Genomic DNA, 17,521 nt, shown 5'->3' with positions numbered 1-17,521 from the left:
TCTGATTTCGATATTGTGGATGTTGGGGATATTTTGTGCATATAGCAACTGTGAATTCCTGATTAGTATGAGTGTATAGTATATTCAATGATTTTCCAACTCATGTACCTACATCCAAAGAAAATCGTGAGTTTTGTAAAGGGGAAAGGTTAGTTCGTATCCCTACTGACTTTGCTTGACCTGCTCAGCTTTGATCTGGTGATATTGCATGTATTATTGGGGTAGCATTGCTAAACAGAGCGATTTCAAAAATACACATGCATGATTTTAGAAAAAATATAAATGCATAATTAAGGATAATTTCTTTTAGATGAACCAACGACATGCGACGTGGTCCAAGACATTGCATCCTTTCTTGTTATGGAATTTTGAGGGTCCTCCTCAAAATTCTGCCCCAGTTTACTGGGTTACTTCTTTTGACGGCTGCTCGCGGCGAATGGCTGAAATCACTTCGGAATTTTGAGGGTCCTCCTAAAAATTCTGCCCCAATTTCCAATAGCGGGGGGAAATGAAAATTTTATTGAATTGTGACCGAACCCATAGGGTTGCCTACGTATCCCCTCTTAAACGGGAATCAAGTCATGTGTAGTTCAAATTACATCATATAAGGAAAGCATAAAGATTACACATAGTATCGCTTGACTACATCTGGATTGATCAGCTTTGGCCAAACTTCTCCGTCCATTTCTGCAAGTATGAGGGCTCCTCCTGTGAGAACCCGATGAACTATGTACGGACCCTGCCAATTGGGAGAGAATTTCCCTTTGGCTTCATCTTTATATGGAAAGATTTTCTTTAACACCAGCTGCCCCGGTGTGAACTGTCTTGGCTTGACTCTTTTGTTGAATGCTCTGGACATCCTATTCTGATAAAGTTGACCATGGCAAACTGCATTCATTCTCTTTCCATCTATAAGAGCTAGCTGCTCGTAACGATTCTTCACCCATTCTGCATCTTCTAGCTTTACTTCTTGTATGATTCTTAATGAGGGAATTTCCACCTCGGTGGGAATGACTGCCTCTGTACCGTAGACCAACATATTGGGGGTTGCTCCTGTCGATGTGCGGACTGTGGTGCTGTATCCCAATAAAGCAAATGAGAGATTCTCGTTCCACTGCTTATGCTTCTCTATCATTTTCCTTAGTATCTTCTTGATATTCTTGTTGGCAGCCTCTACAGATCCGTTCATCTGAGGTTTGTAAGCTGTAGAATTCTTGTGTTTGATCTTGAAGGTTTCACACATGGATTTCATCAAATCACTGTTGAGGTTGGAGCCATTATCAGTAATGATTGACTCTGGAATTCCGAACCGACAAACGATACGGTCGCGGACGAAGTCTGCTACGACTTTCTTAGTCACTGCCCTGTATGATGCTGCTTCAACCCATTTGATGAAATAATCAATTGCCACTAGGATGAACCTGTGCCCATTTTATGCGGCAGGTTCGATTGGTCCGATAACATCCATTCCCTAAGCGGCGAACGGCCATGGTGAGCTTGTTGCATTAAGCTCGTTTGGAGGAAACTTTATCATATCTGCATGTATCTGACAGCTGTGGCACTTCTGGACATACTGGATGTAGTCCGTTTCCATAGTCATCCAAAAATAACCAGCTCAAAGTATCTTCTTGGCTAAGACAAAACCATTCATATGTGGCCTGCAGGTCCTAGCATGGATTTCTTCTAGTAATTTAGATGCTTCCTTTGCGTCAACACACCTTAGTAATCCCAAATCAGGTGTCCTCATGTACAGGATTCCTCTGTTGTGGAAGAAATTGTTGGATACTCTTCAAAGTGTATGCTTTTGAATAGGGTTTGCAAACTCTAAGTATTCTCCTTTCGCCAAATATTCCTTGATGTCATGAAACCAAGTTTTTCCACCTACTTCTTCCTCGACATGAGCACAATAAGCTGGCTGATCGTAGATCTTTACTGGAATAGGGTCAATGAAATTCTTATCTGGATGTTGTATCATGGATGATAGGGTAGCCAAATCATCAGCAAACTTATTTTGGATTCTGGTAACATGCTGGAACTCTGTCTTTGTGAACCTCTTTCTCAACTCCTGTACAAGATGCAGATAGGGAGTATCTTGGAGTTCTTGTTGCCCATTCTTCTCGGACCTGATGTATAAGCAAGTTTGAATCCCCGATCACTAGCAACTCTTGGATGTTCATGTCACTAGCCATCTTGAGTCCCATGATGCAGGCCTCATACTCAGCCATGCTATTGGTGCAAGGGAATCTAAGTTTGGCAGACATCGGATAATGCTGACAAATTTTTGATACTAGGACTACTCCTATGCCAACTCCTTTGAAATTTGCTGCTCCATTGAAAAACATTCTCCAACCGTCATAGGATTCTACAGTGTCTTCTCCTATGAATGATATCTCTTAATCAGGAAAATACGTCTTTAAGGATTCGTATTCTACGTCCATGGGATTCTCGGCAAGATGATCTGCCAAAGCCTGTCCCTTGATTGCTTTCTGAGTCACGTAGATAATGTTGAATTCACTCAGTAGGATTTGCCACTTGGCTAGCTTTCCAGTGGGCATGAGCTTCTGAAAGATGTACTTCAACGGATCCATCCTTGATATGAGATACGTAGTATAGGCACAGAAATAGTGCCTTAACTTTTGAGCTACCCAAGTTAGAGCACAACAGGTGCGTTCTAGCAGAGAATATCGGGCCTCATAAGGGGTGAACTTCTTCCTAAGATAGTAGATGGCCTGCTCCTTCCTCTCCGTTTCATCATGTTGCCCGAGAACAAAACCGAACGCTCCATCTAGCACTGCAAGGTAGAGTAATAGGGGTCAACTAGCTCGGGTGGGACCAAAACTGGCGGTGTGGATAGGTACTCCTTGATTCTATCGAAGGCCCTCTGGCAGTCATTAGTCCATTTGGTAGTGGCGTCCTTCTTCAACATCTTAAAGATTGGCTCACAGATGATAATAGATTGAGCTATGAACCGGCTGATGTAGTTGAGTATCCCCAAGAAGCTCATTACGTCCTTTTTGTTCTTTGGCGGTGGTAGTTCTTGAATAGCTTTGACCTTTGATGGATCCTGTTCTATCCCTCAGCGACTCACAATAAACCCAAGTAGTTTTCCAACAGGAACCCTAAATGCACATTTCGCGGGATTCAGTTTCAGGTTGTACCTTCTTAGTCTATTGAAGAACTTCCTCAAGTCTTCCGTGAGATCAGTGGCTTTCTTGGACTTTATGATGACATCATCTACATACACCTCAATCTCCTTGTGTATCATATCATAGAAAATAGTAGTCATGGCCCTCATGTAGGTGGCCCCTGCATTCTTTAACCTGAACGGCATCATTTTGTAACAGTACATTCCCCACTATGTAATGAAAGCCGTTTTCTCAGTGTCTTCTTCATCCATCTAGATCTGATAATACCCAGCAAAGAAATCCACGAATGACTGCAACTCATGCTTAGCGCAATTATCAATCAAGATATGTATGTTTGGCAAAGGGAAAGTCATCTTTTGGACTGGCCCGGTAGAGATCCCGGTAGTCGACACAGACTCTGACCTTCCCGTCCTTCTTTCGTACTGGCACGATGTTGGCTAACCATGTCGGATATTCTACTACCCTGAGAACCTTAGCTTTGACTTGCTTAGTGACTTCTTCCTTGATTTTCAAACTTATGTCAACCTTGAACTTTCTCAGCTTATGCTTTACCGATGGACATGTTGGATCGGTTGGCAGTTTGTAAGCCACAATAGATATACTCAGACCAGTCATGTCATCGTACGACCAAGTGAATATGTCTTCGTATTCCCTTAGAAATTTTATGTATTCCTTCTTTTCTAATGGCGATAAGTGGACACTGATTCACATTTCTTTGACGTTCTCTACATCTCCCAGGTTAACAACCTCGGTCTCATCCAGGTTGGACTTAGGTCTGGTCTCAAAATTTTCAACCTCTTTAACAATGTCTTCCGGTATGTTATCTTCCTCTGAATCTATGTCCATTTGTTGTGTCGTCTCGTTGCATATCATAATCATTGGTTCATCAAGATAAGTAACAGTAATGCCCGAGGCTTTCCGAGCTCTGTGGTTCTGATGGTCCAATTGTTGAGGCATGCTCCTCGGCTTACGGCTTATATAGAAGGGCCTTCCTCCCCTTCCTCCTTGAAAATAACACAACAATCTATGTCGTTGTCTTCCACGAATAAATTCCTCATTGATGCCAGTGCTTCCTCTTCTTCTGACCCATATATAACATCGGTTGACTAGAAAGTTTGTTCCAAATGTGGTATTGGCTACTCCAGTGGGTAGTAAGGGCTGCGCCATGGTGGCGACCAGTTGTTGAACTCTTCCCAAGTTTACTTGTATCCCAGACCGAAAGTGGTGTCATGCTTCTTCAGTTTGATAGGTTTGACGGTCCCTTGGAGGTTCTTGCCAAGTCCCTTGCCAGGTTCATATCCGCTCTAGTGCAATATGCTTTTAGTTTTGTTGTCCCACCATTTGTTCTTATCAATGGCATTGACTCGCTCGATGTGGTGATAGGTCTCTCCATCTATCTTTCTTCTATCTCCGATCGCTGGGATGGTTTGGTGACTATATATGGGATTGCTACCATCGCCGTGAATGATCGCCTCTTGGTGATTCCACTGAAACTTCACTGCCTGATGTAGGGTCGATGCTACAGCCCCAGCGGCATGAATCCAAGGCCGTCCCAAAAGCAAGTTGTAAGATGCTGGCACGTCTATTACTTGAAATTCGACATCAAACCAAGTAGGCCCTATCTGCAAACACAAGCTAATTTCCCCAATAGTGGACCTTTGGGAACCGTCAAAAGCTTTGACATTGATGGCCCCATCTCTGATCTCATGCAGCCCCTTTCCCAATGTCCTGAGTGTCACTAACGGACAAATGTTGAGGTTGGACCCACCGTCAATCAAGATTCTAGTGATGAAATAATCTCATATTGCACAGTGATGTGCAGCGCCTTGTTGTGACTCAACCCTTCTGGTGGAAACTTATCTTCATGAAAAGTGATCTTGTGACTCTCCAATACCTGCCCTACCATGTTTGCCATTTCTCCTCCAGTGATGTTGCTCGGTACATATGCCTCACTCAGCACCTTCAACAAGGCGTTCATATGTACATCGAAGCTTTGCAGCAAAGCTAGGATAGAGTTTTGTGCCGGTATTTTGTTCAACTGATCGATGACTGAGTACTCCTTTGCTTGTATTTTTCTCCAGAGATCATCGAGCCCAACTTCAGAGATGGTTGGTCGTCCAGTGGCCTGCTTGCTTGATTCAGCCAAATGTTCCGGGGTGTATACTCTGCCGGTTCTTGTCATACCCCGTGCCACGACTGCTTCTCCGGATTTGGATTTCCCTTTCCTTCTTGCCTCGGCTGTGTAGTCCCAAGGTATGGCATTTGTATGGAATGGCATTATAGCCGACATTGCTACTAGAATGGGCACCTTTACTCCGAACGGAGCCTGTATTATGGAAGGCAAGACCGCAACTTCAAATGGTTCAAGTACATTTGTCGGGGACCTAAACTCGACCTCGATCAGTGCTGGCATCTTTGTAGAGGATGGTGTTTCAAACTCAAGTGGTATGGACATGTTCACCTCAGCGTCCCCAGAAAGCTGAATCTAGACTACAATCGGATTAAGGGTGACTATTGGCTTTTTTGGTTCGTCACCTTCTGTGATTAAATCGATCGATCCTTTGGGATCCCAATCATCCTCTATTTCAATCATGTGAACACCTCCACCCTCATGGTCTAGCAGAGAGTTATTGCGAACATTCGAAGAGGGCTCCTTTGCCACAATAATCTTGTTATCAATTAGTGCTTGGATTTTATCTTTCAGAGAGCGGCATTCATCAATGGTATTCCCTTTCATGCCGGAATGGTATGCACATGATTTATTAGTATTGACCTATTAGGAATGGTTTTCAGGAGTTATAGCGGGGATAGGGGTGACATAACCAGCAGTTTTGAGCCTTTCGTACAGTTGGTCAATTGGTTTGGCAATGGCGGTATATTGTTTGGGAGGTCTGCGGTCGAAATTTGGTCGGGGTCTAGGAACATTTTGGTGAGTGGGAGGTGATTGATAGTGAGAGGGTTGAGTATTGTAGGCTTGGTAGACATGTACGGGTTGGGAATATCTGGGTAAAGTAGGCTGATATGTGGGAGGTGGAGGTGATTGGTAAGTAGGTGGTGGAGTTTGGTAAGAGGGCGAAGGTGTTTGGTAATTTGGGGTAGGTTGATATGGGAGTGGAGACATCGAGTAAGTTTGGTATTTGATAGGGGACTTGGTTCTCTGTGCAACCATCACGGCGCTCACGTCCCTTTTCTTGGTCGTGCCACCAGACTGTAGAGCCTTGTTGGTAGCCTGCAAAGCTTCAAAGTTTGTGACTATACCACTTTTGATGCCTTCCTTGATCCTCTCACCTAGCTTGATGATGTTGGAAAATTTCTGGCTTTCAATCAGCATCAACCTTTCATAGTACTGTGGGTCTTGAGCTCGGACGAAAAATATGTTCATTTGTTCTTCTTCTAGAGCCGGTCTTACCTTAGCAGCTTCTGACCTCCAGCGAGTGGCATACTCGCGGAATGTCTCCGTGGGTTTCTTTTTTAGGTTCTCGATGTAGAACACATCTGGCGCATTTTCTGTGTTGAACCTAAACCTGTCCATGAAATTGGACGCCATGCTTACCCAGTTCGACCATTTCTTTGTATCTTGGCTAATGTACCAAGACAGAGCATCTCCCTTCAGACTCCTTATGAAGAGTTTCATGCGGATCCTTTTGTCCTTTCCTATTCCGACCAGCTTGTCGCATTATGTTCTTAAATGAACCCTCGGATCTCCTGTACCATCAAACATCTCGAACTTTGGAAGTTTGTACCCCTCGGGTAGTTCAACATCGGGTTGTATGCAGAGTCTTCATAGTTTAGCCCCTCAATTCCTTTGCTTCCTTCGACACCCTGAATTCGGCTACTCAACTTCCTAAGCTCTTCAGCCAAACTCCTGATGAGTGAGTCTTTATCATCAGACTCGGGTGTACTTGAAATGAGTTGGGGGAGTGAGACATGGTTTCCACGTAGATAGGGGTGTTATGAGTGTGGAAATGGTCATTTGTGAAGTTCACCAGTTCTGGGATGAGCAGTGGAGTATTGTTGGAAGTATGACAGGTGTTGCAGTGGTGGTGAGGAGCGGGATGGTTTTATGGTTTTGGGATGTTTTGTTGATGTGTAGGGTTCTGAGTGTTAGGAAAATTGACATTTGGGGTGGTGAGAGAAAATGATAAGTTTGCCAAATTCCGAACCTGATCAAGCTCCTCTAGAAATCTCACCAGTTTCTACTTGAGTTGGGACACACTTTCTTTGGAGACCTGAGCACCATGAGTGACCTCTACCCGTTCAGTTGAGTTCTCCTTTCTAGTGTTGTTCAAATCTTCCATCTTTCCTTTGTTCCTACTTCTGATAGGACTAGGAGGAGGAGTGGGTGGAGGGCCCTTTGATCTTGTGGAATATGATGACGATTACAGAGTGCACGAACTAACCTTTGGGGAGGGGAGTAAATAAACAAAAAGTAAAAACAAAAAGGTAACAAGTCAGTGGGGATTATAAGAAAGTGTTGTGATATTTAAACACATAGTGCAAGAATGTAAATCGCGTCCTAATTTGGGAGCCTCATTGTGCCCGAGGTAGGCCTAGCGACAACTTGATTTGGAGAATTTAGAATGCTAAATGCCTCATTTTATTGATAAAAAGTAGACGAATCCCAAAACGACACTAAATAACAAGGAATAAAATGTCACTAGTGGCCATTGGCCTTATTACATTTCATAAAATGAAAAGGTAAATTCCTATCTATTTGGTCCTAGAAGGACCTTCCCCAGACTCGGCATCTTTGGCTCCATCGAACAACTTCACTAGCTTGCGAAGTCCCAGCAACAGGTAGGCTTTGGCCAAGTGTCCACCTTCGTTTCCCTCAACATTCTAGCAGTCCTCGATCCTCTTGAGAAACTTCCTTTACAGCTCCACTAAACCTCGTTCCAGGTATCCTAATCACTTGTTGGCACTGGCAGCCATGTCTTTCCACTCTTCAATCAGTTTTTGGTGGGCTTCTTGAATCTCACGGTACTCGCTTTCATATTCCCAAATCCTTTTGCACAGTTGGTTGTATTTGACCTGTGTTTCAGCCCTTTCATCGATGATTCTGTGACCTCGAACAAACCCAGGTTGGCCCAGATCATTGTGATTGTCCTCCAACCATCTTGAATAGTATGGGCTACAGCCAGCATGGTATCTGTCTGGCTCGATAGTATCTCTCCCCATGATGATCTTCCGATGCCACATATGGTGAGCTTGGCACTTATAAGAACTGTCATCAGCTTGGAAGTCGGCCCGGAAATGACTCATCTTGTCGACCCTTGGTATAACCTGTTTCCTACCAGCCTGTCTCATTACCCGGAGAGGGACATAAGGGTAGGTTCCTCTCAAACCGATCAATATCAGAAATGGTGCATCCCTGGATCAGGCGATGAACTCTTCAGTAAGGAACCACTCGAACATCCATTGTAGTTGATCCTCAGTTAGATTTTCAAACAGCTCTACCCACCCCTTGGCATCTTCTAGCTGAGCAAACATGTTGGGCATGTAGTTCATTCGCCTTGGTTGAGCAAAATCTGCCATTTTGCAAGTTTTCTTGTCTGCATAGGCTTTTGAAAGATATACTTCAACGGATCCAAACGCGAAATGAGGTAAGTAGTGTAGGATGACAAATAATGTTTCAATTTCTGTGCCACCCAAGTTAGGGCGCAACATGTCCTTTCCAGGTGAGTGTACTTAACCTCATAGGCTGTGAAATTTTTACTGAGATAATAGATGGCTTGTTATTTCGTGCCAGTGACGTCATGCTGCCCCAGTACACAACCAAATGAATTTTCCAAGACTGTAAAATAAAGAATCAAAGGTCTCTCTAGTTCTGGCGGAACCAGCACCGGTGGGTTTGTCAAGTAACCTTTTATCTTATCAAACGCTTCTTGACACTCATCAGTCCACTTGATCGCAGCGTCCTTCCTCAACAACTTGAAAATAGGCTCACAAGTTGTCGTGAGCTGAGCAATAAACCTGCTGATGTAGTTCAGCCTTCCTAACAGACTCATCACTTCAGTCTTGTTCCTCAGAGGGGGCAATTCTTGTATGGATTCGATCTTTGACGGGTCCAACTCGATGCCTCGCCGACTGACTATGAATCCTAACAGCTTTCCGGATGGAACACCAAATGCACACTTGGCGGGGTTAAGCTTGAGGTTGTACCTGCAAAGCCTCTGGAAGAATTTCCTCAAATCCTCGATGTGGTCGGCCTGATGCTTTGATTTTATGATCACATCATCTACGTATACCTCAATCTCCTTGTGTATCATATCATGAAATACAATAGTCATCGCTCTCATATAAGTTGCCCCAGCATTCTTCAACCCAAATGGCATTACTCGGTAGCAATAAGTTCCCCACGGCGTGATGAAGGCCGTCTTTTTTGTATCTTCTTTATCCATTAGAATCTGATGATACCCGGCATAGCAATCCACAAAAGATCCAATATCGTGCTTGGCACAATTGTCGATCAAAATGTGGATATTGGGTAGTGGGAAGTTATCCTTCGGACTTGCTTTATTGAGATTGCGGTAATCGACGCATACTCTGATCTTGCCATCCTTCTTCGGCACAGGCACGACATTAGCCAACTAGACAGGATATCGAGTGACCAGAATAACCTTTGCATCCAACTGCTTGGTAACTTCTTCTTTAATCTTCACACTCATATCAGTTTTGAATTTCCTCAACTTTTGCTTGACGGGTGGGAATGCTGGATCAGTGGGCAATTTGTGGACCACTAAATCAGTGCTTAAACCTGACATGTCATCATATGACCACGCAAAAACATCTTTGTACTCAATGAGTGCTTTGATTAACTCCTCCCGAATTTTTGGCTCGAGGTGGACACTTATTTTAGTCTTTCAGACATTGTCTGTGTCCCCTAAATTGACGGCTTCTGTGTTATTCAAATTGGGTTTGGGTTTTTCTTCGAAGTGAATTAACTCCTTACTAATTTCTTCGAAGGCTTCATCTTCATCATCATATTCTGATTCGTAATCACAATCTACTTCTTGAACTATCATTTCGGAATAAGATTGATTTTTAAGACTGGGCTGAGGATTCCTTATACACGCCATATCATTAAGACCAGTATAAAGAGAACTGTACAGAAAAAGAAAAGAAGAAAACAAAATTAAAATAAAATAAGGAATGAAGAAGAAACTTTTATTTTATTTTATTGAATTACGGGATAACAAGGTTTCACACTTTGATGAACACAACAAAAATAAAAGGAATATGGACTACAACCCTGGAATAATCCAGAAAACAGGAAGGAAAATCAGAGCCAACTACTAAGACTCCCTCCGAATAGGAAAAGAAGTAGCCATCCAATTGTTGATTTTTTCCTTTGGCCCCACAAACTGCACATCCGCCTTGTTGGACCCCTCCCCAACTTCTACCATGTTGATTTCGGTGAATAATATTTCAAAGCCTTCATTTAAGTCTCCATCTGCACCAATCACTGGCCCTGTAACCTTGGACAGCAATTACTTTTTGATGCTCGGCCTGACAAAAGATCTGGACAGGCGCGGGATTGGCTTGGGAAGGACCCTAGACTCTTTTCTTCAACATGCGGGCCCGTCTCACATCCTCCACCGTCGGATTGAACCCCATCCCAATGGTATCCAGATTTTTGGGCAAAGAAACCGGTTGAACAATACCCTGAAGATCAGCCCCTAAACCTTTGCCCGTCATAAACCCATTTTTCAACATCTCCGAGGCTACCATGACAGTTGCAGCTGCTATTTTTGGAAGTGGGATGCTTTCACCCTCGTGAACTTTGTCCACTGAAACCATATCGAACACCTGGTAAACCCAGGGCCCCTTGTCATTGTCAGCCTCTATGAAGGGTACGATGGCATCACTTACAGCGCTTGCATTGTCTTCCCCATGTACTACGATCTCTTGCCTATCCCACTCGAATTTAACCATCTGATGTAATGTAAAAGGCACTGCTTTGGCGGCGTGGATCCAGGGTCGCCCCAACAGAAGATTATATGACACTGCCACGTCCAACACTTGAAACTCCATGGTGAACTTGACCGGCCCAATTGTTAATTCAAGTACGATGTCACCCACTCTATCTGTACCACCCCCATCAATCCCTCAAACATAGATGTTGTTCTTGTGAATTCTATCAGCATCGACCTTTAGTTTGTTCAATGTGGTCAAAGGACAGATATTGGCACTGGACCCATTATCAATCAGTACTCGAGTGACTACCAAGTCTTCACACTTCACGGTCAAATAGAGGGCTTTATTATGTTCTGTACCCTCCACTGGCAACTCATCGTCTGAAAAAGTGACCCTGTTAACCTCGAAAATCTTGTTTGCTATTTTCTCCAGATGGTTCACAAAGATCTTACCCGGAACATGGGCTTCGTTCAGAATTTTCATCAATACTCGGCGGTGCTCATCTGAATGGATCAACAAGGATAACAATAAGATCTGTGTCGGGATCTTTCTCAACTTCTCCATAATGGAGTAATCTTGCTCCTTCATTTTCTTTAAAAATTCTTCCGCCTCTTCCTCGGTAACTGGATTCTTTGTCGCTACTGGATTGGCCCTTCTTAACTCTGCGGGAGTAAAACACCTTCTCGAACGAGTTAGACCTTGGGCTTCACACACTTCTCCTTTGACTTCTTTCCCTTTGTAAATCACCATCACCCGTTCATAATTCCAAGGAATAGCCTTGGCGTTGATCACTGGAAGTTGCGTTACCGGTTTTATAATAACAAGCTCTGTGCGAGCACCCTTCACGACCACAACAGGTTTACTTGCAGCCCCTGGCACTACCACTTTAGCTTCCTCAGGTTTCACTGCAACAAGGCTCGACTACCCTCTCTCGGCTACCACAGCTGGCTTATCATCTACCCCTCTCAACTGGACCACTCATTTCCCACTGGTTACTTTTTCCTTTGAGCTGGTTTCGCTGGAACGGATCATCATTACCGTCTGTGAGGGCTTCCTAGGCTCCCCCTCTTTGTGTATCAACTCAATCATGTATGTCTCATGGTGAGTTGACAGTGGATTCTGATTAATATTTGGTGCTTCTGGGGCTTGAACCTCGATCGGATGAGTATCGATAAGCTCTTGCACAACTATTTTCAGCTTCCAACATTTCTCTGTATCATGCCCTGGGGCCCTTGAACAGTACTCACAACTCACCGAATGGTCAAGATTTCTGGGGGGAGGATTTGGCATTTTAGGCTCAATTGGATTCAACATGCCCAACTGCCTCAATCTGTGAAAAAGACTAGTATATGATTCCCCCAGTGGAGTGAAAGTCTTTTGCTTCTGTGACCTCTCATTCTTGAGGGCTGGGTTTGGTCGGAAACCTGTCCCGGGGGATTTCTGTAGGCCCTTGGGGGTGGATATGTGTTTTGTGGAGCTGGGTATGTACTTTGTGGAGTCGGCGTACGCCATTGTGCGTGTGCCGGGGTTTGGGTATAGGCTTGTGCATGATGGACGAAAAAATGGGGATCTGGCTGTGGGTAGTAGTGCTATAGAGGGCTATATGAAGTGTGGGGGCAATTTTGGTGGTAGGGTCGTGATTGGATATAGTAGGGTGATGGGCCTCTAGATTCGAACCAGGCTCCGGACTCAACAGTCGTGACATCTTCTTTCTTCTTCTTCCCAAGTACACCCCCAGTGCCGCTTTGAATGGCCTGGGTGGTTGCCTTGATCGCTGAATAACTCATAATTTTGTTGGACTTAAGCCCCTCCTCGACCATGCCTCCCATTTTTACAACCTCATTAAAAGATTTGCCAATTGCGGACACTAGATGACCGAAGTAGGTCGGCTCCAAAGCCTGCAAAAAGTAATCAACCATCTCGCTCTCTTTCATTGGGGGATCCACCCTTGCTGCTTGCTCCCTCCACTGGAAACCATATTCTCTAAAGCTTTTACTGTGCTTCTTCTCTAGTTTAGTCAAAGATTATACTGAAAGTGACAAGCGAATGCTTGTGCCAGATCATCCCATGTGTACCATATTCCGTGATCTTGGCGGGTGTACCACTCTAATGCTGCTCCGCTCAAACTCTGACTGAAGTAAGCCATTAGCAATTCATCCTTTCCTCCGGCTCCCTTCATCTTACTGCAAAAACCTCTCAGATGAGCCACCGGATCACCGTGTCCGTTGTACAAGTCATATTTGGGCATTTTGAACCCTGCCGGTAGTTGTACATTTGGGAATAAACACAGATCTTTGTAAGCCACGCTTACCTGACCTCCTAGCCCTCTCATATCCCTGAAGGATTGTTCTATGCTTTTCATTTTTGTGAACATCTCTTCCTATTCAGGATTTCGGGCCGATTTTTCTGCTTTCCTTGGTAGGTTAGAATGTGGATCATGTGGATAGGCTTCAGGCTCTTTGAAGGTAAGCTCCGGGGAATAATACTGGTTGTCCTGCGCTTGGAACACAGGTTCACTCGGGGATTTATAGAATGCAACTGGTGGAGATGCCACAAAGACAGGGGTGGTTGGCGAAGGAGGGTATGGAATTGATTTTGGTGGTGGAGCTTGTGGCATATGAGAAGTAGTGCCATGGTAGTGCTGATAAATGGGAAAACTTAGATCGATGGCGGGATGATCCTGAGACTGAGCTAATGGTGGGGGAAAAGCAGGGTTAGCAGGGTAAGCTGGCGGTGATTGCCCTTTGGACCAGGCCTGGTACATTTCGGCCATCTGTTGCTTAAGCTTGAGCATCTCCTCTTTCATTTTATGGACGTCCAACTCCTCTACCTCAACACTAGTGTCGACATCTAGGATAGACATGATTTCCGATATTAGTCCCTTCGATCTGGTTTGGTAATGATAATGTGCCAGTATCCTCTAAATAAACTAACTGCTTGAATTCTCTGAAATCAACAAACTTGTTAGTTTTTAGAGTTTAACACATATGCAATTACACGTTGGGATGCAATGCACCTATGCAATTAACAATTTTCTATCATGCATTTGCTTCGGTTGCGTGCGTCATTCCGGCCTCTCATAATTGTGCCCCTTCTTTTAAGCTTCCTTTATCCTGTCCTTCTTTATTTATCTTTCATTTTCCCCTTTTCTTTTTAGTGGTGGTCGAATCCTATAGAGATTGCCTACGTATCATGACCCCGCATGAATCAGACCGTACGTATCACCCCTTTGAAGATGCTCCATGAGCCAGAGCTGGAGTAGCAAGTTGCAACCCTCGAAGTGTTGGGCTCCTTGTTGACACTTTTCCAAGGTTCGATATATCTCTGTGATGATGATGGGCACTATGCTAAGTGGTTGTCCACCAATTCCCTCCATCAAAATTTTGGTGACCATGGCTAGCCTGGTGTGGATCCTTGCTTTCTTTTTTGGAAACACTATCATTCCCAAGAAGCAGAACATGAAGACAAAGAACCTTCGGTAAATATGCCCCAACGATGTAAGGTCTAACTCATCCAGATATGTACGGTAGGATTTGTTGTGACCTTACCTCTCGTACAAATAATCAAAGGGAATGTAGGACTCCTTCAAACATGTCAAGTCTGTATTCTTCTTTAGGCCCATCATTTTGAGAAAACCTCTACCCTTGCGATTTTTCTGGCATTAACAAACTCGGGGTCTCTCATGGTATACCAGCCAATACTCCTATTTCCTCTAGCTGGGGTGTCATCTCAATCTCTCCGAAGTGAAACACAGACCTATCACAATCCCAGAACAGAGTAACAGCTTCTATGATTTTGTTGTTGGGTTGGACCTCCAGGAGGGAAGGTAAATTTCCTAGGTATTTCCGGACAAGAGTCTGATCACTGGAATGAAGATCATCCCACCAACTTAGCAGCCTTGGGTGGATGTTTGTGACCATGACGAATCTGGGGACTTCGTGCCTCATGTTTCTGCAAGACAAAAGGGTTAGGCCCTTAACACCACCAGACTCAACTATTAAATACCAATAATTGGCATACAAGCATTTAGTTCTCCAAATAAATGCACAAAACGTGATAGTGTTCGTTTCGGTTTTTGGGAAACCCAGTGGACTTTGGATAAGGCTATCTTAAAGAGTCATTATGTAGACAACATAACTAACTCGGCTAGGTTTGACCATGATGTATGCATAATTAAACAGAGTAAGGTTTCTATGGGGGTTTTACACTGGTAGCCTTGAGCGGACAACTCAAGAGGGAAAGGCACGGAACCGTCGACAACACCGTTGATCGACTGATTTTTTCGTAAATACGCCTTTGCAGTATTTAAAGGGTGATAATATCGGAAAAGCGCAACCACTCATTACAAGCGTTGCTATAGTATTTTTTTGGCACGAGTGCAATATGATGTTGAAAGCATGCTTATGCAATAATAAAAACAAGTCGTCACGTATTTGCACGTTCATAAAGTGATAATTACAATAATCTAAAACAGCAATATTGGAGTGCAGTAAAGGAAAGCAATGAAAAAAACAAAGGAAAGAAACAAGTGACAAGTTAGTTTTTGCAGTAGAAGGGGGAATTAAATACTTCAAGATATCAAACAAATAAGGCACATAAGAAATGTAAAGTCACAATAATAGCTTGAAATGGTAAAAGCTTAAAAGTATAGACCTGCCTGCTGGTTGTAATTAATAAAGACTGGTACAGTTAAAAAGTTTTACCCTAATGCTTGCCTAAGTGTTAGGCGAAACCTATAGGCATGATATCTACTGGTTTCATAAACAAAGAGATAAACTGATTACAGAAAGGTCGCCAGTTTTAGCAGAATAAAACAAGTTCTACGATTGATAATGCATTACTACTGACAGATTAAACTTAAAACGAGCGAGGCGATTCTGATTTTGATTAGAATCCCTATAGGCATGCTTTCTAAGTTTTTGTTAACTTAAAACACTAACATAGAGAAGTGCATAAACATGTTGGCTAGGTGTTGTATTTTATTACGAACGTGATATCTACTTACACTTATTATTAAGGCCTATAAATATGTTTGCCTAATGAGAGAGAAGTATGAAATAATCAGAAAGGTCATATAGGCATATTATCTACATGCATGTGCATCCTATAGCCATGGTATTTATGCAGAAATTCTTATAGACATGTTATCTAAAGATGAGAATGCAGAAATCCCGGTGTCTATATGCGAATACAGAATTCTATAGGCATGATTTCTATATGTGAGTGCATAGATTCTGAAAGAAACTCTTATAGGCAAGATGTCTACAAGATATGCAGAAATTCATAAGTAAACTGTAGACAGGATGTAAATGCATAAATTAATAAACTTATAGGCAGGATATCTATGTAAATGCAGAAATTAGTAAACCTATAGGCAGGATATTTATGTGAATGCAGAAATTAGTAAACCTATAGGCAAGTTATCTACCCTTTGCATACATTTATTCCCTCCCCTTTTCACTAGCCGTCCCCAATCGTTTATTACAAGTTATTACAGCCTCGCATGAATAATAAAAGCAAAATTACATCAGCAATTAAAGTATAACCAAGGGGAGCCTAATTCAGACTCCATGTCTGAAGTATGAGACGAACCAACTTCAAGAGATCATGAACCAAAGCCTTTCTCTCATTTGGATGTGTCAGAGTTCCCTAAGAACCTCATAGGGACTCCGGGCAGTGCTCACACCCAAATGCGTAACCATATTAGGATATATTGCAGTGTGGAAGGGCCAGCCCTCAAGTGTCCAAATTCAGAGGGAACTCAAGGTCCCAAGGCAAGGCTCACAAGAGGGGGGCAAAACTTAGAAGCTAAGAAAGAGTGCGAGTGCAGGAGTGAAATTCTGGAAAGAAAAGTGAAAGGGAAGAGGGGAATAACTTGAAATCAGTTCCTTGAGGGGTATAGGGGAGTAGGGAATTTGCAAGAACACAGGAAAAGCAGACTGATGGGCATACTCAGCAATGGGATATGCTGGCACACCCTCCAGTCTGTTAGAGGTTAGGACCTCACGGATTCAGAACTTAGGTCATGGGCAGCAACTCATGTTGACATGCCCTAAGTCACCACTTACAAACACATAGGGGTAATGGGGTAGGGAGCAAAGATTCACAGTAGAAATAGGCAGTAGAACATAGGCATGTTAAGTTAAATATTGAACTCTACATAAGCAGTAAAGTAACCATGGATATAAAAACTTTAAGTAAATACATTGGGGATGCTGAAACTAAAATTAGGACATACCAGTTTCAAAGAAAACAAACAAAGAGAAAGTAGTAGTCTTATAAAGCCAAAGTGTAAATGAGCAATTAGAATACTATGAGTTTAGAAGAGAATTGTGAAGTCTGAAGTGTAAAAGTATTGAATTGATGGTGTTCCAGAGTGCAGAAGGGTCGTGCCCTTTTATAGTGCAGAAAGCAAGTAGGAATAGGTAAGAAAATAGTTTGGAAATCAATAACGCAAG

The 17,521-nt window shown here is 43.2% G+C and overlaps 2 protein-coding genes across 2 annotated transcripts; both read right to left on the bottom strand.

Annotated features, from left to right (window-relative positions):
* Window positions 1–622: 622 nt before the first annotated feature.
* Window positions 623–1,135, bottom strand: LOC138882946 (uncharacterized). Its single transcript, XM_070163593.1, has one exon. The coding sequence runs from the start codon at window positions 1,133–1,135 to the stop codon at window positions 623–625; it is 513 nt and encodes a 170-aa protein (XP_070019694.1).
* Window positions 1,136–1,789: 654 nt separating this feature from the next.
* Window positions 1,790–5,883, bottom strand: LOC138882945 (uncharacterized). The gene is made up of 3 exons (XM_070163592.1): window positions 5,682–5,883; window positions 2,124–2,377; window positions 1,790–2,065 (listed from the first exon to the last, which is right to left on the bottom strand). The coding sequence occupies exons 1-3, from the start codon at window positions 5,881–5,883 to the stop codon at window positions 1,790–1,792; spliced, it is 732 nt and encodes a 243-aa protein (XP_070019693.1).
* Between the last annotated feature and the right edge of the window lie 11,638 nt (window positions 5,884–17,521).

This window comes from Nicotiana sylvestris, chromosome 12 (genome assembly GCF_000393655.2).
Source record: "Nicotiana sylvestris chromosome 12, ASM39365v2, whole genome shotgun sequence".
Lineage (NCBI taxonomy): Eukaryota > Viridiplantae > Streptophyta > Magnoliopsida > Solanales > Solanaceae > Nicotiana > Nicotiana sylvestris.
The sequence above is the reverse complement of the archived record's forward strand: the minus strand, read 5'-3'. Positions and strand labels throughout refer to the sequence as shown.